A 26,062-nucleotide genomic window follows, 5' to 3' on the forward strand; every position below is an offset into this window, starting at 1 on the left:
GTGGCCAGTGCCTGGAATGCGTCCACCTGCTGCCACCTGCCCACTGAGGGGCCTGGAGACCCACAGCCTGCCCCCCGGGTGGGGGGCCTGGTGACAGTCCCTCCTTGGGGGATGGTGGCGCGTTTAAGCTGTCTGCGGGATGGCCAGGGCTCGCTGTGACTTCAGGTCCTGCTTATCTGGTCCTCCCACCCAGCATTTTACCTCCTGTAGCCTGGCCATGGCCTGGCCTTCCCCCAGGACAGCATCGTTGCTGGTGGGGTCTGGGATAAGCACACTAGCGTCAGGCCCTGTTCTGGAGGCACAACACACCCCTTGCCCCACATTGGTCTGGACTCAGGGAGGCAGAGAGGAGGCCAGTGCAGATGGGACCCGAGTCAGGACCCGCTGGGTGCCAGGGCAGTGGGAAGGGGCCGGGCCTGGAGATCCAGCAGCCTGTGGTCTGGGCCCGTGCCTCCGTCCAGCCTGTCTACCGTGTCAGCACCCTTGCCAGAGAGCTTGAGCCACCCTCAGGAGAATGGAAGCAGAACTTTATTCCTCTTGGCTAGAGAAGAGAACTAGCGGGCAGTTGTGCACAAGACCCCCACCCCTCACCCCTCCCAGGAGCAAAGAAGACAGGCAGCCTCCCTCTGCTCGCCTCTCTCCTTTGCCCAAGTGGAGGCAGGTGAGCGCAGCACAGGGCAGGGTCGGCTGCGGTGACAGGGTGGCCAGGGCTGGCCAGGGCTGGGGCGGGTGCTGCTTGGGTGGCGGAGGGCGGGCGCAGGGGCACTTCTCATCCTGGGAGCTGCTGGCTGGCACGGACACAGAACTCAGGGAACCAGGACGCGGTAGGGGCTGCCTGGGATGTGCTCGTCGCCCCATTTGACCACCAGCGTGTATTCCCCCTTGTCCTTGAGCAGGTAGGAGACGCTGTAGAGCCTGCTGCCCACATGCTTCACCAGGATCTCCTCGCAGGGTGTCCGGGGCCCGTGTACCCCCACCAGCAGCATGTTGTTGCCTGGGGGTGGGGGAAGGGGCCTCAGTGCCAGGCCCCAAGTCCCTCCCCTCAGCTGTGACTGCGCTGACTCCCTTCTCCTGTCCTGTCTCCTCCCCTTCCCACCTCGTCGCCTGTTTCGGGGTGACAGCCCTTCCTAAGGAGCTGCCAGCAACCCCCACCCCACCCCCCGCACCCGCCCGGCAAGACCAGCAAAGGAAACTCCAGCTCCTCCAGGGCACTCTCCTGAAGGGTAGAGGAGACGGCAGGGAGGCCCAGGCTGGAAGTGGCCCGCTCCCAAAGGCATTCCCGCCCCCTCATCCCCTTCTCGTATTCCCAGGCACTGGCTGTCTGCTCTTATTTCCAGCCTCATCTTCTGGAAGCGGGCTACGGCCTGGACGCCCACCTGCTTTGCTGCAGTCCACCGTGAAGCTGCTCTTCTGGCCCATGTAGGCCTTGCTCAGCCCCACGCCCTTGGCCAGCACCTTGCTGGCGTCGGTGGGACCTGGGCCTGGGGCCCCATGCTGGGGGGCACTGGCAGTCTTGGTCAGGGAGTCCACAAACACTGATGACGTCTCATGGAGGCTGTGGTTGCTGACCAGACGGTGACCTGCAGGGCAGAGCAGGCGGGGCTAAGAGGTGGCCAGAGTGTCATGCACTGGGTTGGGTAGCAGCAGTCTGGTACAAGGCTCACCTGTAACTCTGGCCTTGAAGGGGCTGCCCCCAATGTGGTAGGGGCCGCCGTACTTGATGGAGATGAGGTAGCTGCCAGGTGCCATGGGGGTGTAGGTGACGCGGTAGCCCTCAGGGCACTCCTGGCAATCCATCTTCACCTTGGAGGGCCCGTCGATTGTGACCGATAGGGCACCAGCGCCCGCATTGCTTGTGTTCACAATAAACTCAGCTGGGCTCCCTGGGGGCACGGGAGGTTAGGCAGAGCTGGCCTGGCCTGTTTCCCCACCCCAGCCCCCCAGTGTAGCCTTGTCACCTCCGCACGCCTCCTGTTGTCACTGAGAGCTCGGAGGAGGGACCCGAGCAGTTGTGTTCACACACCGGAAGCTGCACCCACTGACCTACCTGTGACGCCGCCTTCCAGGCCAGCTCCGTAAGCGGACACCAGGCCTGGGTCCCCTCCATGCCCAGGCTCCCCAACTCGGATCTTGAAGGGGCTTCCAGGGATGTGGGTGCCATTGAACTTGACATCAATCAGGTAGATGCCATTCTCCCGTGGGATGAAGCGCACGGCGTACTTATCTGAGGAGCAGAGGAGCGTGCTGTGGGCCTGGGGTCTCTCCTCCAAAAGTGAGCAGCTGGCATCGGCGAGGGGCTTCCCTTGCCCGCCAGCGTTGAGCCCAGCAGGTCTAGGGGGCCCACTCAGGTTTTTCTGGAGACCGTGTGGGCAACCACACCCCACTGCACAGACGTCCTGAAGCCTGAGGGGTGAAGCTTAGATGCCCAAGCTACTGATAGGACTCATTCGGGCTGGAATCTTTTGTAGGCAAAACGCCCGCCTCGATGCCTCCTTCTCCAAAGGGTACCATGAGTGCCTTATCCCCCACGTGTTCACTGGGGCCCAGAGACAGGCAGGAACTTGCTTGAGGTCACGCAGCTGGGAAGGGGCAGGACTAGGCTGTGAACTAGTGAAACTGGGCTGAGCAGCTCCCCCCACCCCCGGGGCTGTCCCGGGCCTGTCCCCAGGTTCCAGGCGCCTGGGCAGCCCCCATCACTGGACTTCAGGTCTCTCCCTCAAGAGACTGCGCTATACGGCCTGCAGAAGGCGTTTTCCTTTCTAGCAGCATGGCTGCTGAGCCAGGTCCCCAAGGGCTTGGGTCACAAGTTGAAGGCTGAAGGAGCCCGGCTGAAGGAGCCCAGGCCTCTGGGCCCTGTCTCAGCTGCTTCCGGAGTCTGTGCCTTCCCTTTGTACTCTCAGCCTGCTTCCAGCCAGTGGGCCAGGCCCGGGGGAGGCCCACTGCTCCCAGTGGGGCCAGGGCAGACGGCTGGGTGGCCGGGAAGGGACAGGGCCTCACCTTGGTCGATCTCTGTGACATAGCACTCCTCCAGGGCTCCTGAGGGGCTGTGCACCTTGGCATCGATCGCCCCCTTGGCCCCGTTCAGGCTGACTGCAAAAGAGGCTGGCTGGTTGACCTTTAGCCCTGACTCCTGGAAGCACAGCAGACGCGGTTAGGGGCTGGGGCGGGGCAAGGGAAGGCAGGGCTCCAGAAGCAGGAGGCCCACGGGGTTGCACTTACCCATCTGGCGTCCAGCTTGGTTTAAAGAGGGAGAGCCACTGATTCTCGAGGGGCAGCAAGCTACAGGCACACACCCCCGCTCCCAGACCCACGCTCTACAGTCACACACCGGGCGGCAGGAAGGGGGGTGGCCCCGCCCTGCGGGCAGCACTCAGCCCTGGCAGGCTGTCCCTCTTTAAACCTCAGCCCTGGTGCTCAAGGGGCACAGGCTTCTGTTCAAAGCCTTTAGAGCTGAGACACGAGAAAAACTCCACGCGACGGTCAGGGGTACTTCCTCCGACCCCAAGCGTGGGCTGCACCCGGCCAGAGCAGAAGCCCGGCGCCCCGAGCTGGGCTGGGCGGGTCACTCGACACAGGGCCAAGGCCTGCTCTGTGCGGCGGCTCTGGTCTGGCCGGGCCCAGGAGCCCCAGGCGGGCGGTTTCTCTCGGTGCCTCACCTGAAGACTAGAAACAGTAAGGCGGCGGGCGTCACCAGACGGAGAAGCCACAGGCACCACAAAAGGGCTATCGGGGATGTGCTCCTCGTTGAACTTGACTGAGACCTCGTAGTCACCTGAGCAGGGAGAGAGAACAGAGGTCGTGCCGGGAGGTCCCCACCTGTCAGCATTCGAGCCTGCCGCCTCCCACAAACAGCCTGAGTGGCCCTGGGACCTCAAGGTGGAGGGTGGGAGCCGGGCAGGGCTGTCCGCGTAGACCCAGACCAGCACCCAAACCCGGGTGCTGCCTCCCAGCCCCAGCCACATCTCAGTACCTGGCTCCTGGACCACATAGGCCACGCCACAGGAGCCATCCTTGCGGTCCTCGAAGGAGATCTCGGCCTTGCTGGGGCCCTCGACAGCAATGGCCAGGCCCCCGGCGCCAGCTTCCCTGGTCCAAATGCTGAATTCAGCTGCGGGAAGGTACAGTGTGTCCTCACGGAGGGCTGCTCCCCTGGCATCGGCCCCCGCCAAGCATGGCTGCTAGCCCCCTCCTCCCCCCCAGCCCCCGCCCAGGAGTGGCAAGAGCCCCGCGGGAAGTGGGCCTACCTGGCACTCCAGCTTCAGCCCTTTCCAGGCCAGGGCCCCCGGCGCGGACCTTGTGGGCTCCCCCTTCCCCCAGGGGCCCTACGGTGAACTGGAAAGGGCTGCCAGGCACGTGCTGGCCCTTGTATTTGACGCTGACGGTGTGCATGCCCATCTCAGCGGGCACGAAGCGGATGCAGTAGGTATGGTTCTCCCCTTCCACGATCTCGGCCTCATGGCTCTTGCCTGATGGGCTAGTCACCTGGGCTGTCATGTCCTGGATGCTAATTTCTGTAGGTGGGGGACAGCCTGGTGAGCAGGAGACCGAGGGCCCACCCCTCTGTTTGGGACCACCTCGGGCTGGCACCTAGGACTCCCTGGGACCCTCCCTGCCTCCTGTAGCTCCTACCAGGGATCTTCAGGCTGAGGTCACAATGACTGCCAACGTTAGCCACCGAAGGGGCCCGTCGCCTGCGTGTGATGCTCTCTTTCACCCGGCCCTCGCCTGTCACCTTCACGGAGAAGGGGCTGCCTGCAGGAAGAAAGCACAACCCACATCCCACACAAGTTACGTTCTGCAGGTGGACCCTGGGGCGTGGCAAGGAGGGTTGCCCAGCCATGGGGAAGGTGCATGGGTGCCTCACTCACCAGGCACGTGCTGGTCAGCGAACTTGATGTTGATGATATAGTTTCCAGGCTCCGTGGGGCAGTAGGTGACCCTGCATGTGCCATCCTCCAGGTCCTCTGTGTTGATGTCCACCTTGCTGGGACCCTCAATGGACAGGCTGAGCCCACCATAGCCTGCGGGAGGGACACCCCTGAGCCGGGGGGCCAAGTACAGTGGGCTCACCCCAGCTTCCAGACCACCACCACCTACCTGCATCGCGGGTGTCGATGATAAACTCCGCAGGCTCAAAGGTGTGGCCTTCGCGGAGGCCCCGGCCTGAGACCCGCACGCGGCTGGCGTCCCCGATCTCCGACTGGCTGATCACCACGGGAATGGGGCTGCTCGCCACGTGCTGGCCACTCTTCTTCACGTGCACCAGGTGCTCCCCGGCCTCCTTGGGCACGAATGAGATCCCTGGACGCGGGGAGGGGCTGTCAGCCGGGGAGAGGCGTGCCCCCACCCCCAGCCTCCCCCCTTCCCAGAAGGCCCTGCTCCCCAGCCTCTTACCCACGTGGCCATTGCGCAGCCGCTTCAGCAGACAGGGCTCCTCCCGGCCTGACGGCGGCACCACCGTGGCTGTCAGCAGGCTGAGGTCCGTCTCCGAGATATTGATGGGGATGTCAGCGGCAGAGCCCACCTTCAGGTGGGACATGCGCATCGAGTCGTCACCTGGCGGGGGACGGTCACTGTGTGTCCAGGCAGAGGGAGACTGCACCCACCCTGCCACCTGCCTCCTTTTGTCACTGCGCTGGGTATCACCTACCTGTGACCCTGGCAGTGAAGGGGCTGCCCGGGATGTGCTGCTCGTTGTACTTGACCAGGATGCTGTAGTCACCAGGCAGCACGGGCAGGTAGGAGACGCTGCACGTCCCGTCCTGGTTGTCAGTGCAGCTGATTTCTGCTTTGGATGGGCCCTCGATGGCCAGGGACAAGCCCCCTGGAGAGAGTTGTGGGTGAGGGTGGGAACTGTGCCCAGGGACACTGCGCCAATGAGGAGAAGCCCCAACGGGCAAGCAGAGGCCGGGGGTGGGGCAGGGAGCCTCATCTGGGGAGCATCTCCAGTGTCCAGCCCCCCACCGGCTGACAGTAGCCCGCGACACACAGGCAGGTCAAGACGAGAGCTGCCGCTCACCCTCTCCCGCATCCTTGGTGTTGACGGTGAAGACAGCAGGCTTGTTCACCACCCCGTGGGTGAGGCCAGGCCCGTAGGCTGTGACGTGGCCGCAGTTCACATAATCCACATAGAACTGTAGGGGGCTTCCTGAGGCAGGAAGAGGGGCCACGTGGAATGGGGGCCTCGTGTTGCCCCCAAGCCCCTCCCCTAGCCCCACGCCCCTATAAGGTGGTGGTGGCATGCTGGGGGGCGCACCTGGGATGTGCATGTTGTCGTAGCGGATGTCCATCTCATGCAGGCCGGCCTCGCTGGGTGCGTAGCGCACGGTCACGGTGCCATCCTTGTTGTCGGTGATGGCCGGCTGCGCCACCTTGCCCGAGGGCATCCGCACCTCCCCTGCAGGGCAGTGGGGCCCGGGTCAGGGCAGCCTGTTGGCACATTCTGGCCTCTGTGGCCCCCTAGCTCCTTCCCGCCCCCGCTCACCAGTGATCTCGCCCTTCTTGATGGTGAAGGGGATGACAAGGTCGAAGGGCCTCAGGCTGGTCACATCCAGCCCGTTGACACCCACCAAGGGTCTTTCTGGGGCCTGCAGTGGAGACAGAGGGCCTGAGTGAGGAGCTGCAGGAGGGAAGGGAGTCCCGCGTGGGAGGATCTGGGGTCCCTCCTAACAGGTGGCAGAACAGGGCCTCACGGGACACCCAGCTGGCCGGTCCCCGAGTGTCCCCTTGGCCGGTCCCCGAGTGTCCCCTAGGGCTGGGAGGAGGTGGGCCAGGCCATACCCAGGTCTGCTGGCCGCCCTGGGCGTAGGTGTACGGTGGGGCCAGCTGCTGAGGCCGTAACGGGGGCTGTGCCGTGGGCTGGTCTCCAGCCAGAGCCTGCAGAGCAACGCACAACAGCTGGAGACTCTGTCATCGCAGATGAGTCCCGCCCGGACGCCTCACCCCTGACCCCTCCTGACCGTCACTTGGAAGGGGCTGTTGGGCACGTGTTCGCCGCCAAAGCGCACGCAGATAACATATTTGCCCGGCTGGGGGGCCGTATAGAAGATGTCAAAGGTGCCGTCCTCGTTCTCTACCACGTCCACATCCACCTCAGAGCCGTCGGGTGTGCACACGGTGCAGGTCACCTTGCCTTTGCCCGCCGCCTTGGTGTCCACGGTGATCACCGTCTCCTCCCCAATCTGGATGGTGGGGCCGATGCCAGCGCCTGGTGGGGCAGGGTGGGTCCCCAAAGGGGGGGCCAGTGCATGAGCTCGGCGCTCGGGCCACTCCTGTCCACCTGCCACCCGCCCAGGCCTCTTACTGCCACCACCAAGCACAGCCAGGCCTCCCGCCCCCGCCCCCCCAAGCTGGGATGGTGAGTGATTTCTCAGAAGGCAGGAAAGGTTCCCCCGAGCCACCTCAAGCCTGGGAGTCCTGTCTCGGGGGAGTCCCCCACATGGGAAAGGCCCAACGGGTGGCACCCAGGAGTCTGAGAGGAAGGAAGGGCCGGGAAGCCCACGAGGCCACCGCTGCCATCAGGGCACAAGCATTTGCTGCCACTGCCCCCGCCCACTTGGCTTCAGCCTGCGCTGTGGACCATGCTGACCGGCGCCAGCGCTCCGGCTGGGCCCACAGCTGCCTTCGCCCCCGCGGCCTGGCCCTGGCCCCCAGTGCCGTGTGCGGACGCGGTGAGGCGGAGTCCTGCTGCAGCGTGGGGAACGTGACACTCGCCCCCCGCCCCCCGGGCCTGAAGGTGAAGTTGGAGTTTCCTGACAACTGAGAACGCTCGCTCGACCGGAGGCTTGCAGAGAGGGGCGGCCCGGCGCGGCCCGGCGCAGGCAGGGAGCTGGGAGCAGGGAAGCAGGGAGGCAGCACAGCGCAGCAGGCAGTGGCAGCACCCAGGGGGAAGGGGGGCAGGAGGCCCGAGCCAGAGCCGCGGCTGCGAGGTGGCGAGAGCAGAGCAGCGGAGCAGCCTCCGGGGCCCCAGAGTGCCCGAGGAGAGGGGAGGGACAGTGACGTTATGATCTGGGCTCAGCCGTGGAGGCTCGGGGGGGCTGTGGGCTGTGAGGCCTGGCAGTGAGTGCTTTCTGGAGCCCGGCCCCTGCCGGGGAAGCAGCTGGGAGCACCGGACCAGCTCGAGGGCTGAGTGCAAGGGGGTCCCCCGGCCAGCCTGCCACTGAACTCTCCTGTCCGCCGAGGGCTCCCACTTTGCTGGGCTCCGTGCTGGCCTTCCGCGGCTCTCCTGAGCTCTACACCTGGCCCCCCCTGCTGCCCCCCCTGCCCTGGGAGGCCTCACCTCGCACACAGCCACACCTGGTCTCCCTGGCTCAGAACCTGGACCTGCCACCTAGCTAGTAGCTCGGGCCCCAACCTCACGGTCAGCCCCGACTCCCCGCTTTCCCTGCCCAGCGCCCAGCCCCTCAGCTGCTCCATCCTCAAAGTAACCCCCCAATTTGGCTCCCCCTCAAGCCCCACCACCAGCAGCCTAGCCCAAGCCACCCCTCCGACTGGTCCAGAAGTGACTTCGGTTCCCCAGCTGGGCGCCCTGTCTCCATTCTGCACACGGTGGCCAGGTAAACCGAGACCACTCCCTCAGCCCAGTCCTGCCCCTGCCCCTGCCCCCCCAGGCCCTACCCCCTGCCCTAGGCACGCAGGGCTGGCATCTCAGACCCCGAGGCCTGCTGTCCAAAGTCATCGAGCCCCTGCCGTGGAGCCCCAGCCACCCTCTAACTTTCTCCCTGGCTGCCTCGGCCAAGGTCCAGGCCGACAGCCTTCAGAGGCTCCCGTGTAGTCGTTGCCTCTTCTTGGTGTCCCTGGCTGGGGCTGGCTCTCCCCTCCCATGCCTGAGCAGGAGAACCTCCGTGCCTGGTTGGGGACCATCTGAATAACGTCACTGCTTGGGGAATAGGGGGAGGGAGGGGGGGGGGGAGGGGGGCCACCGAGTGCACTTTGGGGCTCTGAGGCCGGGCCGGGCCCCGCCATGCTGGCCGCCCAAGCAGTCGACGCTGGTGCTACGGCACTACCAGCCAGCCCCACCCACTCATGCAGCCTGCACCTCCCCCGGCCTGGGACGCAGAGGCCCCCGGGAGGTGGGGATGGGGGTCTGTGGATCCGGCCGGGGCTGGGGACTCCCGCTGCTTGGGGGAGACCCCACGCGAGAGCCCTGGACGCGGAAAGAGGAAGTGAAAAGAAAGGGCCTGCTGCCCGCCCCTGGGACTTCCCCGGAAAGCCAAGATCCCCAGACCCCAGAGCCCCCAGGGGGGTGCCTCTCGGGATGCACCTCACCCCAAAGCTCTCAGCTGCAACCCGACTTCTCAGATGGGGAAACGGAGGCCCAGAGAGGGGGAGGGCCGGAGCGCTCATGCTCAGCTCCGGAGGCCCCCCTGGGCCCTAACCCTCCAGCTCCCCCCTCTGTCCCTGCCAAGAGCTGCAGCTGGAACTGTCCTGGGAATCAGCACGGAAGAGGAAAGGAAGCTGCCCTCTGGGCAGGAGGGGCATTGGGAGTGGCCCCAGCAAGCAGCTTACCTAGCCCGTGACCTCCGATTGACACTGAGGTGAGAGGGCAGAGAGCAAGGAGAAAGGTCAGGTGAGTCACTCAAGGGGGCGGCCCCCACTCCCACACGCCGCCCCAAGCAGCGAGCCCTTGCACACAGGCACACCCAAGCCCCGTGCTGAGCGCCGTGGCCGCTGGCGGGCTGGCTCACCTGTGACGGTGCACTTGCTGGCATCCCCAGTGGGCACGGCCCGAACGCGGTACGGGGAGAAGGGGATCTCATCACCACCATACTTGATGAGGATGGTGTAGCGGCCCGTCACGTCTGGCACGTAGGCCACCGTGTACGTGCCGTCGTGGTTGTCTTGGATGTGCGTCTTCTTGGGCTTGCCCTCAGGGTCCTGTGTGGCAGAGCACAGGGGAGGCAGTTGGCCCAAGCCCAGCCAGGCCCGGGGTTCCCTCAGGCCCTCTCAAAGGACCAAGCGTCAAGCACCACTGCTGCAGGGACAGCCTCCGAGGCGCTCAACCACCATGGCCCAAGACGGCTGCCTGCGTCCACCACTGTCCTTTACTTCCCCACGGGCAAGGTCCAGAAGGGAAGCGCCAAAATGCCCAGTGCCCCCCTCCCCACCCTGCGTGATAACAGGCAGGGCCAGGGACTTGGCGCCCATCCTGCTTTACCCCCACGAGGACCTCTCAGCTCCCATCCTCTACCCCAGGGCCTGCCCCAGCACTAGGACGAGCTCCCCCGAAGATCTCAGAGTCCTAGCCTTAATACCTGGCCCCAGAGAATGTTACAGGCAGAAAAGCTGAGGCACTAAGGGCTTTGGTGACATCAGAAGTGAGCAAGTGCGTGCGTGGGGAAGCCTGTGTGGCGGGGGGGCCTGCCCTGGCTGGCACGGCTCCTAAGGGAGACCAGAGAGCCGGACTGGCCCATCTGCCCCAGGCCGCGGACCCCGCGCTGCACCCCGCTCCAGCCTGGGCCTCTCCCCTCCCTCGCCTTCCCTGTGCCCGGAGCTGCAAAACAGCAGGACCAGGCGGCCACCCGCGCGGCCAGCTCACCGTGATCTGGACCGCCAGCAGGCCCTCCCCCGCGTCCTTTGCGTCAATGGTGAACTCCACAGGCAGGCTGGCGGGCACGCCAGTGGTGTTGAGCCCGGGGCCGCTGGCCTTTACCTTGCTGGCATCATGTGTAGGCAGCACCTTGACCTTGAAGGGGCTGTTGGGCCAGGATGCTGTGAGCGGTCAGGAAGGCTCTTGGTGCCCAGCCCAGGCCCCTCCCCACAGGCAGAAGGCCCAGCCTCTTACCTTCGGGGCACCTCTTCTTCCCCATACAGCACTGAGATGCTGTAGGGCCCCTCACGGCTGGGCACATAGTTCACGGTCTGGGTGCCATCGGCATTGTCCACCACATCCACTGGCTCCACCAGGCCTGGCCCCAGTCCCACAGACAGAGCCTTAGCCGGTGCCCTGGGCCCCTAGTCCCACCACACTAGAAAGCCGAGTCTGGGCCACACACCCAGCCCTCACCCCAGGGGGGCTCGACTTGCCCTCACCTGCCCGTCCCCAGAACAGCCCTGAGCCCCTGTGACATCTCAGACCCTTGCCCGCTCTACCTGCCTCCCGCCTGCCACATCTGCTCAGTGGCCGAGTCCTGTCTCTTCTACCTCCTTTTGGTCCCCTGCCCCAGGGCACTGGCTCTGGGGTCACCTGAGGCTCCTCCATCAACTGCCTGCCCACCGGCCCCGCCCCCCGCCCCCGCCGTGTGCTGGGTCCCCTCCCTCACAGGACCACACTCTCCTGACCTGACCCCCGCTCCCAGGCACAGGAACACTCACCTTTGGGCCCCTGTACTTTGACCTGCAGCGGGGCCACGCCGGCCTTGCTCGTGTCCACCTGGAAGGACTGAGGGAGGTTGGCACGGACCATGCCTGGGCTCAGGCCAGGCCCAGAGCACTTGACCTTGGACGCGTCTGTCACATCGTGCACAGGGACCTTGAAAGGACTGCCTGGAGGCGGGCAGAGGGATGGCAGCTGTGTGATACAGAGTGGAGGGCGGACGGGTGGTCCCAGCCCGGCCCCAGCTGACCTGCCTCCTCACCTGGCACTTGATGGCCGCCGTAGGTGACGTTCAGGCTGTAGGTGCCGGCCTCGTAGGGCACATACTCGACCGAGCAGCTGCCGTCCTTGTTGTCCATGCAGGACATCTTGGCCTCGGAGGGGCCCTCTACGGCCAGGCCCAGGCCCCCTGTGCCAGCTCCCCTGGTCCAAACAGACAGCCCGTTATCCCCTGGGTTCCAAGGCCCACTGCGGCCCCTGCCTCTGGGGCTCTCACTCACCTGGTCTCCACGGTGAACTTGTTGGGCTTGTTGGTGGTGCCGCTTTGGATGCCCGGCCCGTGGACGCGCACTCGGGAGGGGTCACAGCCCTCGGTCACGGGCACCTGGAAGGGGCTGCTGGGCACAGGGCTGCCGTCGTAGGTCACGTCCACAGAGTGGAGTCCTGCAGGAGGGCAGGCTGGGTCAGGAGGAGCCCAGGTCGCCCTGCCCCCGGCCCCCAGCCCATCCCTCCAGCGCCGCAGCACGCACCCTCCTCGTAAGGCGTGTACTCCACTTTGTACGTGCCATCGCCACAGTCCTGCACGTAGGTCTCGGTCAGGTTGCCCGAGGGGTTGGCCACGCGAGCCTTGACGTGCGGCCCTCCGGTCTGCGTCAGAGCCCGGGCATCCACACTGAACTCAGTGGTGGCTTCTCGGAAGACGCCTGCAGGGGGGCAGGGAGAGGAAGAATGGGGCTCCAGGGGCCCCGGCTCTCCCTGCTCGCATGCCCTATGGTGGGAGGCCTCTCACCTTGGCCCTCGATCCCGGGACCATAGCACTGGACGCCTGAGGTGTCCACTGCGGGCTCCACCTGCAGCTTGCTGGGGAAGTTGGGCACGGGCTGGCCGCCGTACTTGATGGTGACAGTGTAGGCCCCGGGGCACAGGGGGATGTAGGTGATGGTGTGAGTGCCATCGCCGTGGTCCTGGATGTGCACCTCGGCTGGCAGCCCCGCCTCGGAGCGGATCTCAATGGTCAGCTCTGCGCTGCCCGCGCTTGAGCAGTCCACGTGGAACTGGCCCGCCTCGCCGGCGGTGGCCCGCTCCAGCCCGGGGCCCGAGCACTTGACCTTGGACGGGTCAAAGCAGGGAACCACGTGGGCCTTGAACGGGGAGCCGGGGATGTGGGTGCCAGCGAAGAGGATGTTGATGTTGTAGTCCCCGGGCTCCGCAGGCACGTAGGACACAGAGCACGTGCCGTCCCCGTTGTCCAGGCACTCAAGCTGGGCCTCACAGGGGCCCTCCACTGTCAGGCCCAGGCCGCCTGTGCCGGCGCCCTTGGTGTCGATGGTGAAGCGGGCAGGGGAGCCTGCGCTGCCCCCCTGCAGCCCCGGCCCAAAGGCTTTCACCTGCGGGAGGAGGGGCAGGTCAGGAGCCAAAGCCACGCCACCTCCCTGACCCTCGACCCTCAGACCCCCAGCCTGACTCCGCCTGCCTCCTCTCGTTCTGGCTCCCCTCCCCCACCAGACGGGCACAGGCAGGCCTGAGCAGGGCCACCGCTCAAAAGGACAAAAATGAGAAGGGGCGAGGGCGAGTCTGGAGAAGAGAGGGGGTGGCGCCTACGCCCCAGTTACCTTGCTAGGCTTGGTGGGGGGCACAGCTTCGAGAGAAAAGGGGCTGCCAGGCACAGGCACGCCGTCGTAGGTCACCTCGACCTCGTAGGGCCCCTCCTCACGGGGCACAAAACGCACCACGCTGTTGTCAGCCCCTAGGCCTGGCTCCACCTTGCAGGGCACTGCTGTCCCCGAGGGGCCCACAATCTTGGACACCACTTTGCCTTGGCCACCAGCACCCTTCGACTTGACTGTGAACTCCTGGTCTTTGCCAACATCCACCTCTGTTGACACGATGAAAGGAAGGAGAGAACTGTGACACGGGCCCAGGCAGCCCCGGGGCACGCTCAGTGGCTGGCTGTGACAGGCCCCAACTACTTACTCTCTCCCAGGCCGGACACCTTGATCTTGCTGAGGTCCAGGCTTGGAGACACCGCCACTGAGAAGGGGCTCTTGGGGATAGGATCCCCTCCATAAGTGACACTGACACCCACTGGGCCCTGGGAAGGGTACAAAAGGGCAGGGTCGTGGGTCATGGCTTCCCAACTTGGGCATGGGGAGGGGGCTTCAGAGACAATGGTTTCTCTCTGCCACTGCACCCCCTGGACTTCCATGCCCGCTCTCTCCCAGGTGGAAAACGAAAGTGGGCGGGAAGCCCCCTGGAGCTGCCCACCCAGCCCACCACGTGAGGGGCCCACGGGCTCAGCAGGTGTATGGACAGGCGTGGCCACAGGGGGTCAAGGTAGCTACCTGCTGCACAGGAGTGTACTTGACGGTATAGGTATTGTCATGGTGGTCAATGAGGTCCACATCACGCACCGCGTCCCCCTTGGCCAGCCCCGAGAACTGGACATCCAGCTTGCCTTTGCCGGCAGCTTTGGCATTGACCGTGAAGTGTGTGGGTTTGCCAAGCTCGACACCTGAGGAGACACAGCTACCCTGTAGGGGCACCTTGCCCCACACCCCCTCAGGGCTCCCCAACCTCCCCATGGGGTACTTGTCCTCACCGGTACGACTGAGGCCAGGGCCCTCGGCCTTCACCTTGCTGGCGTCATGGGAGGGGTCCACCTTGACCCGGATGGGGCTGGTGGGCGTGGCCTGCAGGGGGCAGGAGGAGAAGGGCTGAGAGGAGAGCAGCACCCCAACACCCAGCAGCGTTAGGGGCCGGGAGTGGCAGCACCCACCTGGTCAGCAAAGAGGACCATGATGGTGTAGCTGCCCGCCCCACGGGGTGTGTACTTGACCGTGAAGGTGTCGTTGTCATTGCGGATGATGTCGAAGTCAATGTCGGCCTCGGCGGGGCCCACCACGCCGGGGGCACACTTGATGCCGATGCTGACGTCACCTGCGGGCGAGGAGGGAGTAGAGGCTGGGGCCTCACGGGGACACCTCGCCCACTCGCCCACCTGCGCTCTCGAGGCAGGGCCTTACCCTGGCCGGCCTCCGTGCAGTCCACAGTGAAGTAGGTGGGCTCGTGAGCCTTGAGTCCCGTCTTGGCCACTCCTGGGCCGTACACCTTGACCTTGTTTGGGTGGCTGCCGGCTCCCACATTCACCTGCAGGGCACGGGGGCAAGTGCAGGGGCATGACCAGTCTGGAGTAGGGGCAAAATGGCGTGCCCACCCTGGGGAGTCGCCTGGTGGCTGCTTGAACAGTGACGTGTAAAGCAACCACACGCTGCTGCAATGCCGCCACCCTTCGCTACCTATCCAACCAGAGCGATGAGATCGCTCGTCTGCACTGACACCTGTACTGGAGCGTTCATGGCAGCACTGCTCACGACAGCCAAAAGGTGAAAAAACCCCAAATGCCCATCAACAAATGACTGGACGCCTAACATGTGGTCTATCCGTACGATGGAGCACCATTCGGCCGTGGAAAGGCAGGAGGCACTGATTCGTGCTATGCTGCGGGTGAACTAACGCGAACACGACGTTGAGTGAAAGCAGCCAGACACAAAAAGCCACAGGGCCTGGGAGTCCGTCCCCAGTAAAAGTCTAGAGAAGGTAAACCGCACAGCCAGAAAGCGGGTGAGTGGCTGCTTCGGGCCGGGGGCAGTTGGGGGGTAGAGGAGTTTCTCTGGGGGACGGTGAAAACGTCCTCATCCTCGACTGTGGTGATGGCCGCACAACTCTGAACTTACTCACAACCAGCGAGTTGTTTAACTGAAAGGGGTAGGCTGTACGGTATGCGAGTTTCATCGAAGAGGGCCGTACCAGAGCAAAGCAGGCGCCCAGGGAGGTGGGCTAAAGGCCTGTCTGAGGCCTGCAGAGGGCAGGCTCACCCGGAAGGGGCTGCTGGGGATGCTGACGCCTCCCCAGGACACCATGGCCGTGTGCTTCACCGGCTTCCGGGGCACGTAGGAGCAGCTGTAAGTGCCGTTGCCGTTGTCCTTGACCACCGCCTCCACGGGGCAGCCCTCGTTGTCCTGGAAAGTGGGCGGGCGCGGGCAGCCTCCTGGTCAGTGCCCGGGTCTGGGCACCTGCCCACCCTGCCCCCCCCACAGACGGGCACCCCACCTGGACTTGGACCCTGAGAGGAGCCTTCCCGCCGTGCTTGGCGTCCACCGTGAACTCTGCCGGCTTGTTGACGGCCACGCCCGTCTTCTCCAATCCAGGCCCACGTGCCTTCACCTAATGGGGGGCCACTCAGATCTCAGGGGACCAAGTGCTGGCCTCCAAACACAGAGTGGCAGGAGCACGCTGCAGGCAATGCCAGCCCAGGGCCCCAAAGCCCAGAGACCCAGCCCAGCGGCCCGCGCCCTTTACCCTGTCAGGATGGAAATCCTGGGGCGCCTCGCGGATGTCGGCCATGAAGGGGCTGAGACGGATGTCTTCACTGTTGCACAGCACGTGCACGGCATACTCGCCAGCCTCCTGGGGCCAGTAGCGCACATCACAGGAGCCATCGCCCTTGTCATCACATTCGATCTTGGCCTGCGACGGGCCCTCCACTGAGAAGCCTGACAACAGCCGCCAGCTCCGTCAGTGCCCTGGAGCCTCGGGAGGGTGGCCCTCACCAGCCTCTGCCCCCAGGTGCCCACATCGCAGCCTCCAACTTACCTAGGGTGCCCACGTCGTCCCCAATGGCCTCCACCACAAAGTCTGCGGACTTGCCGACGACGCCGCCCTCCAGCCCGGGGCCCCAAGCCCGCACCTTCTGATTGCCACACTCGGTGCCCACCTTCACCTCGAAGGGACTGCAAGGAGAGAGCCACCCAGGGGAGTGCCAAGGGGCCCCGTCTTGGAGGGGGGCCGGCCCGAAGCCAGCAGAGGGAGGAGCGCGCCACCTCTGAGCGCTCAGCCCGGGGCCTCACCTGCGCCCGATGTTCTGGCCGCCCCATGTGATGGTGACAGTGTATGTGCCGGGGACCATGGGGTAATACTCGAAGCCATAGACACCATCCCCCAGGTCCTTCTGTTTCACGCGCTCCTCGCCCTCTGCCGGAGACAACGGAGGGCCTCAGGCCTGCCCAGCGGTGGCCGGGGACTGGCACCGCCCACCCCAGCCCAGCCACAGGCCAACTTACTGGGACCCTTCACGGTGACCTTCAGCTCCCCACTGCCTGCGCCCTTCGTGTACACCTTGAAGTCGGCAGTCTCCTTCACTCGCACACCCTTGGGTTGGAGGCCTCGGCCGACGGCACGGCAGGCACCTGGGTTACAAGCTGTAGGCAGAGGGCTGGCTGAGCTGCAGGGAGCTGGCGCGGGCGACCCCTCCCTTGCTCCCAAAGGGCCGGTGAGGGACGCGTAAGAAAGAACTGGACATGGCAGGCCTCCTCCCACCTGCTCCAGCCACGCCAGCCCCCAGCCCTCCGCCCACCCGCCCCTAGGAAGACAGATCCAAGTACCGTTGACCCTGTGGGCAGAGCAGAGAGCAGCAGGTTTCTAGACAGCTGGAGCGAGCTCTTCCGAAGGTGAAAGCGTGGAGAGAGAGAGATGGAGAGGGCGAGAGGAGGAGGAGGAGGAGGGTCCCAGCCGGGCCAGAAAGAGTGCGCCCGCACAGCGGAAGTACAGAAGCCCAGGGAGCCAGGGCGGGGGCTGGAACGGGACCTGCCCGGCTGCCCCCCTCCGAGACCGCGGGGCTGGAGCCGTGCCCAGCGGGGGGCGGCCGGGACTGGCCTACCTTGGCCAACAGTGACAGTGTAGGGGCTGCGAGGGATGGGCACACCAGCGAAGGTGACATGCACCGTGTGGACGCCCTCCATGGTGGGCTGGTAGCTGCAGCGATACGTGCTGTCGCCCCGGGCCTCCAGCTGAGGCTCCACGGTGCCCTTCCGTCCTGCGGGGTCCTGGATCACCACTTCCACCTCGCCTGTCCCCGCTCCTGTCGGGAGGCATCGGCTCAGATCCCGGAGCCTCCAGGCCGCGCCCGTGCCCCCACGGCTCTTTCCCCAGACCTGCCGGCCTCGGCACCCTCCCCTCACCCGCCGTGAAGATCTCAAAGTAGGTGGTCTTGTTGGCGATGTTGCCGCTGGGCTCCAGGCCAGGGCCCTGGGCCGTCACTTTGCTGGCATCTCCCTGGGACTTGTCCACATACACCTCGAAGGGGCTCTTGGCGATGTGCTGGCCGGCAAAGAGCACGGTGACCTGTTCCCAGGAGGGGCGCACCGTGAGGGCAGGGTTGGGGCGCCCTCGCCACTGCCCTCGCCACTGGCCTCCCCTTGGGCTGAGGGCTCACCTTGTGAGTCCCCGTCACCTCGGGGACATACCAGACAGAGAAGGTACGGTTCTTGTCATTATTGGCGGTCACCTTTGCCTAGGGTGGGAAGGAGTCCGTGAGCCGTTGCTCAGAGCGGCCCCTCCGCACGGGGTCCCGGCAGCGCCCTGCCCTGCCTGCCGGCCGCCCTACCTCCTCCTGGTGCCCGGCTGGGTCCTCCACGTACACCAGCACCTCTCCCTGCCCAGCGCTTCTGGTCTCCACGGTGAACTCTGCCCGCTTCTTCACCATGTTGCCTGTGGGCTCAATGCCTGCCCGGGGATGGGGGGGAAGCCACAGGCTGGCTGTGAGGGCTGACGCACCCCCACCGCAGCCCCATCAGGCCGTTCGGAATGGGGTGAGTCAGTTCGGTGTACACCCCAGCGCGCAGAACCCGGCCTTCAGCCCCAGCTGCGCTCCTGCCGTGGGACAGGCCTGAGCCTGTTTTCTAGAACGCTGGCTTGAGTTTGCCTCGGGCTGGTGTGACGGGGGGAACACAGAGCCAGTGGCCAGTTTTGACCAGCCCTGACCCACTCCTGTCTGACTCACGGGGGGCATTTGATAACCCGGCAGCCACGTGACTGCAGACTCCCCAGGAGCTCACGTTCAGGGAGGAGGTCACCTTGCAGGAGGACCCCCCGCTCGGCTCTCTCACCTGGCCCATAGGCTCGGGCTTTCTTCGGGTTCAGTTTGGGCCGCAGGGGAGCCCCTGGTTTCAGCTTGGCCTTGGGGAACTGGGACAGGTAGGTCATGACAGAGTGCTCATCCACATTGGGGTCCACGATCTCCTCAGGGGTGATCACCTGTCACGCGCAGAAAAAGCAGCCAGTTGGCCTCCAAGCCTCAGGGTCCTGGGACGCACCACCTCCCCGCACTGGGACCTTGGCCCCCAGGCGGCCCCGGTTGGCCCGGCAGAGCGTACCTGAGGGATGCCCAGCCAGTCGTCGGCCTGCTGCATGGCTTCCCTCGCATTGTTCACGGGCTTGCTGGCATCCCAGGAATCCCAGTCAGGGCACAGGCCTGCGAGGCAAGGAAGGCCATGAGTCTGGGGGGCCACGAGACCCGGCTGCAGGCCACCCCCTCCACCCCCCTACAGGCGGCCCGGCCCCCCCGATGCCCCTCACCCGGGGCACAACTGTCAACAAGGGCGCCCAGGGCCCTGCCACTCTGCCAGTCCCGGCTGAAGTTGGTGATGGGCAGCTGCGGCAGCTTGTTCTGGATCCAGCCCAGGAGCCTCTGCTTGGGTGTCTGTTTCTTGGTCTCCTCGTCCTCCTCCTCGTCCCACATGGGCATGGAGATGGAGTAGTGCAGGATCAGGGTCCAGATGAGGCCCAAGATCAGCTTGAGGTTCCCGTCCACGATGGCCTTGCTGTCTGTAAGGGGAACGAGTGGCAGCGCTGGGTGGGCAGGGCCAACCCGGGAGTCCCCGTGCGTGCGCGCACACAGACACACATGTGGCTTTGGGGGGTGGTGCAAGTTCAGGGTGTCAGGCCACTCCCAGGCACTGGGGAATGTGGCAGCACAGCAGGCCCCAGGGATGAGGCGGAGGCCCCCGTGGGGCAGGGTGGGGTGTGGGTCGGGGCCCTTTCTGCCCAGGGCCCCTTTGGGGGTGTGAAGGAGGTTCAGAGGCCAAACACCTGTAGACACATGGTGACAATACAGCACAATGAGGGGGCATTGCTGGAAGCCCTGGGGCCGTGGGGACCCAGAGGAAGGACAGGAGACAGACCTAGGCAGCAGACAGGGCCAGGGGAGGCCTGGGGACGAGCGTCCTTCCCCAAAGGTGGCTCTGGAGAGTGAGTGGGATGAGTGCTTTGCAGGGGCCCAACGCCCATCCCCAGGGATCTCCAGGAAACGGGTAGGAGGAGCAGCCGGGCCCCAGGCCCCTGACGCCACGCCAGGGCCCCTGACCTGGCACTGAGAAAGAGGAAGGCAGGCGGGCGGAGAGGTTGGGAAATACGGCTGCTGCCCTGGGGTCGCGGGGGCGGGTGGATGGCATGAGGCCGGGGAAGCGGAGGCGTTGGGCAAGGACCCTTTGGGTGGAGGGTGTGAGCCCCGCCCCCCCACTGCCTTAGTGCTCCCCCTCCCCCAACAGAGCCAGGCTGGGAGTTGGGCAGCAGCCCTGGTGCAGGGGGAGGGGCTGGGAGCCCCAAGGAACCAGTGGTTGGGCTGCATGGCCCTGACTCACTGGGGCCCGGCAGGGATGGCCTGCCAGCCAGGATGACGGGCAGGACACATTCCAGGGGCCCCCTCACCCAGCCCGAAGGGGGAGGGCGGAGCCAGTGAGCCTGGGTTGGGCGCTCAGGGCCCAGCTTGGGAGCCTGGGTGGCAGAGGTCATGGGTGGGGTCCCCAAGTCCCGCTGCCTCAGCAGAGCCTGCTCAGCTGCTGCCCGCCCTCCTCGCCACCTAACGGGCCACTGGGCTGCAGGCTGGTGGCCGCCAAGCTCACCACAGGGGAAGTGGTTAGGGCGGGCACCCTGCACCCCATCACCATGGCAATCCCTCTGGGCTCTGAGCCCCACCCAAGGCCCTTCTGGGTCTCAGCCTCCTCAAGCGATGGGGGGGGGGCCGGGGGGGGTTCTCTGAGAACTCAGGAGGGCTGCTCACCTTTGGAATCCCTGCTGGCGTGTTCCACCTACCGTTCCCCAACAATCAGTAGAAAATACTTGTCTAGTGAGTCAACTTAGGGGTGGGGAGAAGGGGATGGACGCCACCAAAAGGGCCATCAATGGCAGGTAGCCTCTGAATCCAGTGGGCAGCACCTTGCGGACCAGCTCAATGCCACTCAAAGCAGAGCGGCCTTCCTGCTCCTAGACTGGGGCTGGTCCCGGTCCCTCACCACTGCCTTGCACTGTCCCCAGATGGCAGGTAGCAGGGTGGAGTGGGGGCTTCAGGCTAGGGGTGACGGGAAGGTTCAGACAAGACCAAGGGCGCAGGAGCAGCCGGGCCTTCCCGCCAGGCTCCCTCCCACAGAATCCTGAGTCTAGCACAAGCCCTCAGCAGGCCCGAGGTCCACTGTGACCCACGAGGGGAAACACAAGGCCAAGCTCATCAGCCATCATGGGGCTGGGCCCTCCCCACCCCGGTCCATAGGAGGCTGGCCTAGGCCCTCCCATCCACCTCACAAAAGAGGGTGGGAAGGACCGGGCTCAGAGTTGAGAGACTGACTGGTTGGATGGCCCCGCCCCATCCCACCCCCTTTCCCCAGCCCCCGGGGCCAGCCTGCCCCCTCCCTCCCCTAATCACTGCTGCTTTCCAACATTTTTTTGCCTTATATGGCAAAGCTCTGGGAACTAGGCCTGCTCCAGCCAGCTCACAAGAGGAGGAGAAGGAGGGAGGGGGGGAGGAGGAGACCCCCCCCAGACAATTGGGGTGTGGCCCGCCTCCCCACATCCGGTTGCCCCCCCACCCAAGGCTCAGAGATGACTCAGCTTGGCTAGACTGAGGCTGGGACTGGGGGGTGGGCCTCGGCCTCGACTTGCATTCCAGAGAAAGAGGTGGGGCCCTTGAGACCTGCCCTGAGTGGTTGGGGGCACCTGAGTCTCGGTCCCTCCTTTTCTCAGGCTCAGCATGGACCGGGCCAGGGCTGTAGGGACAACTGGAAGGCCTCTTTCGATTCTGAAGGAAAGAAAGCTCATGCCCCTCCTCTCCCTGTCGCGTCTCCCCGCCCCCCGAAGTCGCCAGCTCTGGTGCCTGTCCCTGTGTGGCTCTCATCTCCGAAGTGCCTGGGATGATGCAGTAGGCCCGATCAAGGCCAGCCTCACCAGCCCGGTGACACGAACACTGGGCTGGCAGCGAGCCCAGCACATGCTGGAGTACCTCCCAAACAACTCCTGCATATTCTAGATGCAGGAAAGCAAGTCCTACATGGAGGCAAGCGTTTGGCACAAGCTCGACAGTAACTGGGTATCTAAGTGACTACAAGCCAGCTCCCTTCACTGGCCAGCGCCCAAACCCATCTCAGGTGCTGTTTTGCTAGCTATGGCCCTCTCTGGCCCCCTAGTTCCCGAAAGGAGATCTAAACTTGGGGTATGAGCCATCTTCACTGGAGGGCACTAGACAATGGGACCCACAAGCTCCAACCCCCTGTTGAAGGAACCACAGGGGTGCCTGAAGCCCAGAGGGCCCTCTCCAAACTGCTGTAGGGGGTGGAGAGCCCCGCCCTCCCCCTCGTTAGAGATGGGGCACTAGGCGCACGGCCAGAGCTTGGCCAGTGCCCGCCCCCCCAGGCCCTCTCCCACCGCGGGCGCAGCGGCGGGGGCGCGGCCTGTGGAGGATGTGAGCTCAGCCTGGGCGTGGGCCAGCCGGGGACCGGCGGGCGGGGGCGCGTAGCGGTCCGCACGCACCGCCGGCCTGCGAGCCTTTGTTCTCGAGGCCCACACGGAGCTGGGCGGCCCCGGGGACTCCCGGGGCAGCGCCACAGCTTAGGGGGGGTGTCTGCGAGGGGTCAGCCCGGGGAAGATGGGAGGACGCGCGGAGCCCCCCTCCCTCGCCTCCCAGCGCCACCGGGCGGCCCGCGCCCTCACCGATGGACACGAGCTTGATGCTCTCACGCTCCAGGAACTCGAGCGCCACCGACACATTCTCGAGCTGCATCTGGCGGAAGGTGGGCCTCTGGTTGTGCTTGCGGTGCATCTTCTTCTGGCTGAGCACCTCGAGCAGCGCGATAAGCCGCAGCCCGTCGCTCAGGTCCGTCTGCAGGTTGGCGATGCGCTTGCTCACGCACTTGAGGTGCTCGTTGCACCAACGCGTGAATGTGTTCTGCTGGATCTTCTTCCACGGCGCATCCTCCGCCAGGTCCTTCTCGGTGGCCGGCATCTCGGCGTCTCGCGTGTCGGCGCCACTTCCAGGAGCCGCGCCCGCAGCGCTCTGGCCCGCCCGGGAGTGGGAGCTACTCATTTTGAGGCGCGAGGAGCCGAGGGGCGGTGCTGCAGCCCAAGCGAGGGGACGGCCCTTTAATTAAAGTCGCAGGCACCTCAGCGAGCGCGGGGCGATGCAGACAGCAGAGGTTGCGCTGCGGAGAGAGCGAGCCCTTTAAATGCGGGCGGGGGCGGGGCTTGGAGGCGGAGTCACATCGGGGCGTGCCCGTGGGTGGGGCTTCGGGCCGTGCCCGCCCCGCCCCACCCCACCCGTTGGAATGCCCCCCTGAGTCCCCCCGCCTAGGCGATTTCGACCCGACCCCCAGGCTCCGGGAAGGGTTGTTGGGCCCCATAGCGGGCAAGGATGCGCTCAAGTCCTGCGATCTCCCTCCTGCGCTGCAGGAAACGCTGCAGCGAGGAAAGGCTTAGCAGAGTCTGGCGCTGGACCGCTTGGCTTCCAGCGGGCACACCATACAAGGGACTTTCCTTCCCCAAGGCCCCTGGGGGGGGGGGGGGGTGGCCCGCCCTCCCTGAGTCACGTGGACTCCGCTCGGTCCCCGCAGCCCCCCGCCGTCCCCTCTCCCCCGAGCTCCGGCGTTTGGGGTTCCCTGGACGCGCCCCAGCCGGCGGCCCCGGCAGCAGCAGCAGCAGCAGCAGCAGCAGCAGCAGCAGCAGCAGCGGGAAGGGGCCCGATCTGAAGGGCGAGCCCTTGGAGAGCGCAAGTCTGGGCCAGGCGCTGCTGGCAGCGCTTTGCGCGCGTGCGCCACGCCAGGGAAGCCCGTAGCGCCCGAACCCTAGGCCGCCCCCCCAGACCCCCAGACCCCCTGCCCCAGCCCGCCTTCCCGCTTTGCAGGGCCTGGCCTGCGCACCTGCGCCCCGCCGGTCCCCACCGCCTCCCTCCCTCCCCGCTCCACCCGGGAGGAAATGGGGCGCTGGGCCAGGAGGCCACCGGCACTCCAGGAGCCAGCAGCCTTGGAAGGGGCCCGGGCGTGCCGATGCGCACTGGCACAGGGCGCCGTGTGATGCATGCAGAGACAGCGAGTGCCCGCCTCACCCACCCGCTGTCCACCTGGGGCGGGAGGGGCTTCCGCTCCTGTCGAAATGGCCCCTGAGCCCAGTGTGACCAGCGGCCGGGCAGCGGCGGGGGGCGGGGGTGGGGGCTTCCAGACTCAGAGGGACCTGCTCCGGGGTTCCAGTAAGATTTGGTGGGCTCTGAGCACCTGGGTCTCGGTGGGCTTCGGGGCCGTGGTAGTGCAGAGCGGGCCCCCAGGACAGGGGGGCCAGGGGACCGAAGGGGGCAAACCACGGAAGGCTGCCAAGGCCTGCTGGGGAGCCGGGATGGTGTCTCCAGGGCAATGGGGAGATATTTGCTCAAAATTAATTTTCTGGTAGATAACTGGAGACCGTGGGAGGTCACTGTGGGGAGACATTGACCGGCAAAGGCACAGGGGCAAGAGGCCTGTTGGGACATTCACTGCCACCCTCCTCAGTGAAGAGAAGCCAGCTTACTCATGGCTTTGTCACCAGAGTGGACTCACTTGCCCCAGTTCTGTGTACCTCCCCTCTCCAGGATGTTCCCTTCTTTACATCTTTTTTCCAGAAAGGCATGTCTCTGTCCCTCCTGCTTGATTCTTAGATTGACCCGCAGACTAGCAGTAATTAAGTTATCTGCTGAAGACCAGTGGGAGAGGAGGCCCTGGGTCAGCCAGCACGTCATGCCCAAATATGGTTGACTCTTGCACAGCCCTGGTATCTGCATCACCCACAGTGGGGCTGCAGTCCCCACGGGCATCTCCCCTGCCCTCCAGCATGCTCGCTTAGGGGCTGCCTGTCACCCCACTGGTTTTTCCTCACCAGTGGTGGTGGTATGGGGTCCAAATGATGTTTTTCAGTCTGAGGCTCACCTCCTGTGCACTGTCCACTCCTGACCACTTTCAGACACACGTGCACAAAACTCCACACTGGGGTGTCTGGGAACTGGGATGGAGGTGGGAGAGAGAGCTGTAGAGGGGGACCCGTGTGGACCCCTCCCTACCAGGCCCCATTCAAGAGGGGGTGAGAGTTGTTCTTCTGATTCCCCTGCCCCACTGGAAAGCAAGTTCCCAAGGACAGAATTACACCAAGAATTGATTTTCACTCCAAAACTGCCATCCAATTGGGTCTGTGTTCATTCCTTAATCTTCAGAGAGCAGGGAAACTGAGTCAGAGTAAGCGACCAGAAGCCGGCTCCAGCAGAAAGGGGGACAGAAGCTGGGTGCCCTGGCTTCCAGCCCTAGGGTTTCCCTATTTGGGGGCGATAAGTGATGGGGTTGTAGAGGGTTCTTGTCCCTAGGGGACATAGTATCACCACCAGGTGGCGCCCCATCCCAAAGCCCCCAGATCGGGCAGTCCTTGGAAGCCAAAATCCAGCTCTTTCATATTTTCCCTTATTTGGAGTAGATTCTTGGATGTTAGACACACCCCGCCTCCCACCCCACTCCTGCCCTCAGACTCCAGGCCAGGCCCTCCCACAGGAGTGCTTCGGCTGATGAAGAAAGCCGAAGAGTAGCAGGAGGGGCTGCTCAGGCAAGTCCAGGTGCAGCAGGTGACAGCACTCAAGTCCTGAGTTCCCACTTCGACAGTGCTGCCTGGAGCACACGCAGGTGGGTCTGCCAGCGGACTTCACCTGCTTCTCCTGGACCAGGTGGCATGGGAATCTGGGGACCCTGCCGCTCACATCCTGGCTGGTGTGAACATCTAGCTCAGAGCCAACCTGGGACAGGGCGCAGCCTGAGAATCTGGCCTGGCCACCCTCCCACCCGGGTCCCCGTGAAGCACAGCAGCCCAGGAGCCAGCCCCCACGTACCCAAGGCAGTTGGTGCCCAGAGGACTGGTGTCACTGAGGTACCCACTGTCGCCCTCCCAGGGGGCATACTGGCTGCGAAGTGTCCTTCCAGCTGGTCACTCGCGCTCAGCCCACACAGTGTCCTGGTTTCAGGGCCTTGCCTTCCTGGACAGTCATGCAGTGACCCGCTCACGGGCACCCACGAGAGCCCATATCCTGCCAAACGCTCAGACATCCTCTCTCTCAGGGACCCCCCGTGGCTTTCGGCTCCCACACTCCTGGGCACACACATAGATTCCCGGGGAAACCAGGGAAGGCGGCTGCGCTCACGCACCCGGCTGCAGCTGGCCCTGGGCTCCCGCTCCGCGAGCAGCTTGGTGACCGTCCCACTCGGTGCCCGCCTCGGAGGCCTCACCTGCTGTCCCTGCGGGCGGCCGGCGACCGCGGGGTGGCGCCTGGCCGGTCCTACAGCCCGCGCCGAGCGCCTCGGGGCTCCGCTGGCGTCCGCTGCGCGCCGCGCGCCTCCACGCGAATGGGCCGCCGCCGCCCGCCTTCTT

At 65.3% G+C, this 26,062-nt stretch overlaps 1 protein-coding gene across 2 annotated transcripts; it reads right to left on the reverse strand.

The window, feature by feature from the left end:
* Positions 1-506: 506 nt before the first annotated feature.
* FLNA (filamin A) lies at positions 507-26,062 on the reverse strand. Of its 2 annotated transcripts, XM_036839568.1 has the most exons (48): positions 25,921-26,062; positions 22,349-22,836; positions 18,947-19,195; positions 18,745-18,842; positions 18,478-18,625; positions 17,976-18,094; positions 17,805-17,882; positions 17,551-17,713; positions 17,250-17,450; positions 16,654-16,791; positions 16,441-16,564; positions 16,187-16,323; positions 15,893-16,086; positions 15,644-15,757; positions 15,409-15,552; positions 14,557-14,680; positions 14,310-14,470; positions 14,133-14,223; positions 13,876-14,045; positions 13,508-13,625; positions 13,147-13,409; positions 12,324-12,921; positions 12,064-12,237; positions 11,815-11,977; positions 11,577-11,737; positions 11,314-11,484; positions 10,784-10,907; positions 10,538-10,694; positions 9,687-9,876; positions 9,508-9,531; positions 6,960-7,207; positions 6,781-6,876; positions 6,485-6,587; positions 6,257-6,397; positions 6,020-6,148; positions 5,651-5,824; positions 5,395-5,556; positions 5,098-5,301; positions 4,869-5,021; positions 4,630-4,752; positions 4,245-4,511; positions 3,971-4,108; positions 3,657-3,772; positions 2,998-3,130; positions 2,048-2,224; positions 1,665-1,883; positions 1,377-1,580; positions 507-994 (listed from the first exon to the last, which is right to left on the reverse strand). In XM_036839568.1, the coding sequence occupies exons 2-48, from the start codon at positions 22,719-22,721 to the stop codon at positions 807-809; spliced, it is 7,944 nt and encodes a 2,647-aa protein (XP_036695463.1). In that variant the 5' UTR covers positions 22,722-22,836; positions 25,921-26,062; the 3' UTR covers positions 507-806. The 2 variants fall into 2 exon arrangements, with proteins under 2 accessions (XP_036695463.1, XP_036695464.1); XM_036839569.1 differs by lacking the exon at positions 9,508-9,531.

The sequence above is a fragment of the Balaenoptera musculus genome, chromosome X (genome assembly GCF_009873245.2).
Source record: "Balaenoptera musculus isolate JJ_BM4_2016_0621 chromosome X, mBalMus1.pri.v3, whole genome shotgun sequence".
Lineage (NCBI taxonomy): Eukaryota > Metazoa > Chordata > Mammalia > Artiodactyla > Balaenopteridae > Balaenoptera > Balaenoptera musculus.

Bases quoted from the DNA above. Each gene is read 5' to 3' on its own strand.
- FLNA (XM_036839568.1), bottom strand. From the start codon at position 22,721: ATGAGTAGCTCCCACTCCCGGGCGGGCCAGAGCGCTGCGGGCGCGGCT. The intron at 11,738-11,814 runs GTGAGTGAGAGC...TGTTTGGACCAG, and splicing joins AAGTTCACCGTGGAGACCAG to GGGAGCTGGCACAGGGGGCC. The intron at 995-1,376 runs GTGGGCGTCCAG...CCCCACCCCCAG, and splicing joins GGTGGACTGCAGCAAAGCAG to GCAACAACATGCTGCTGGTG.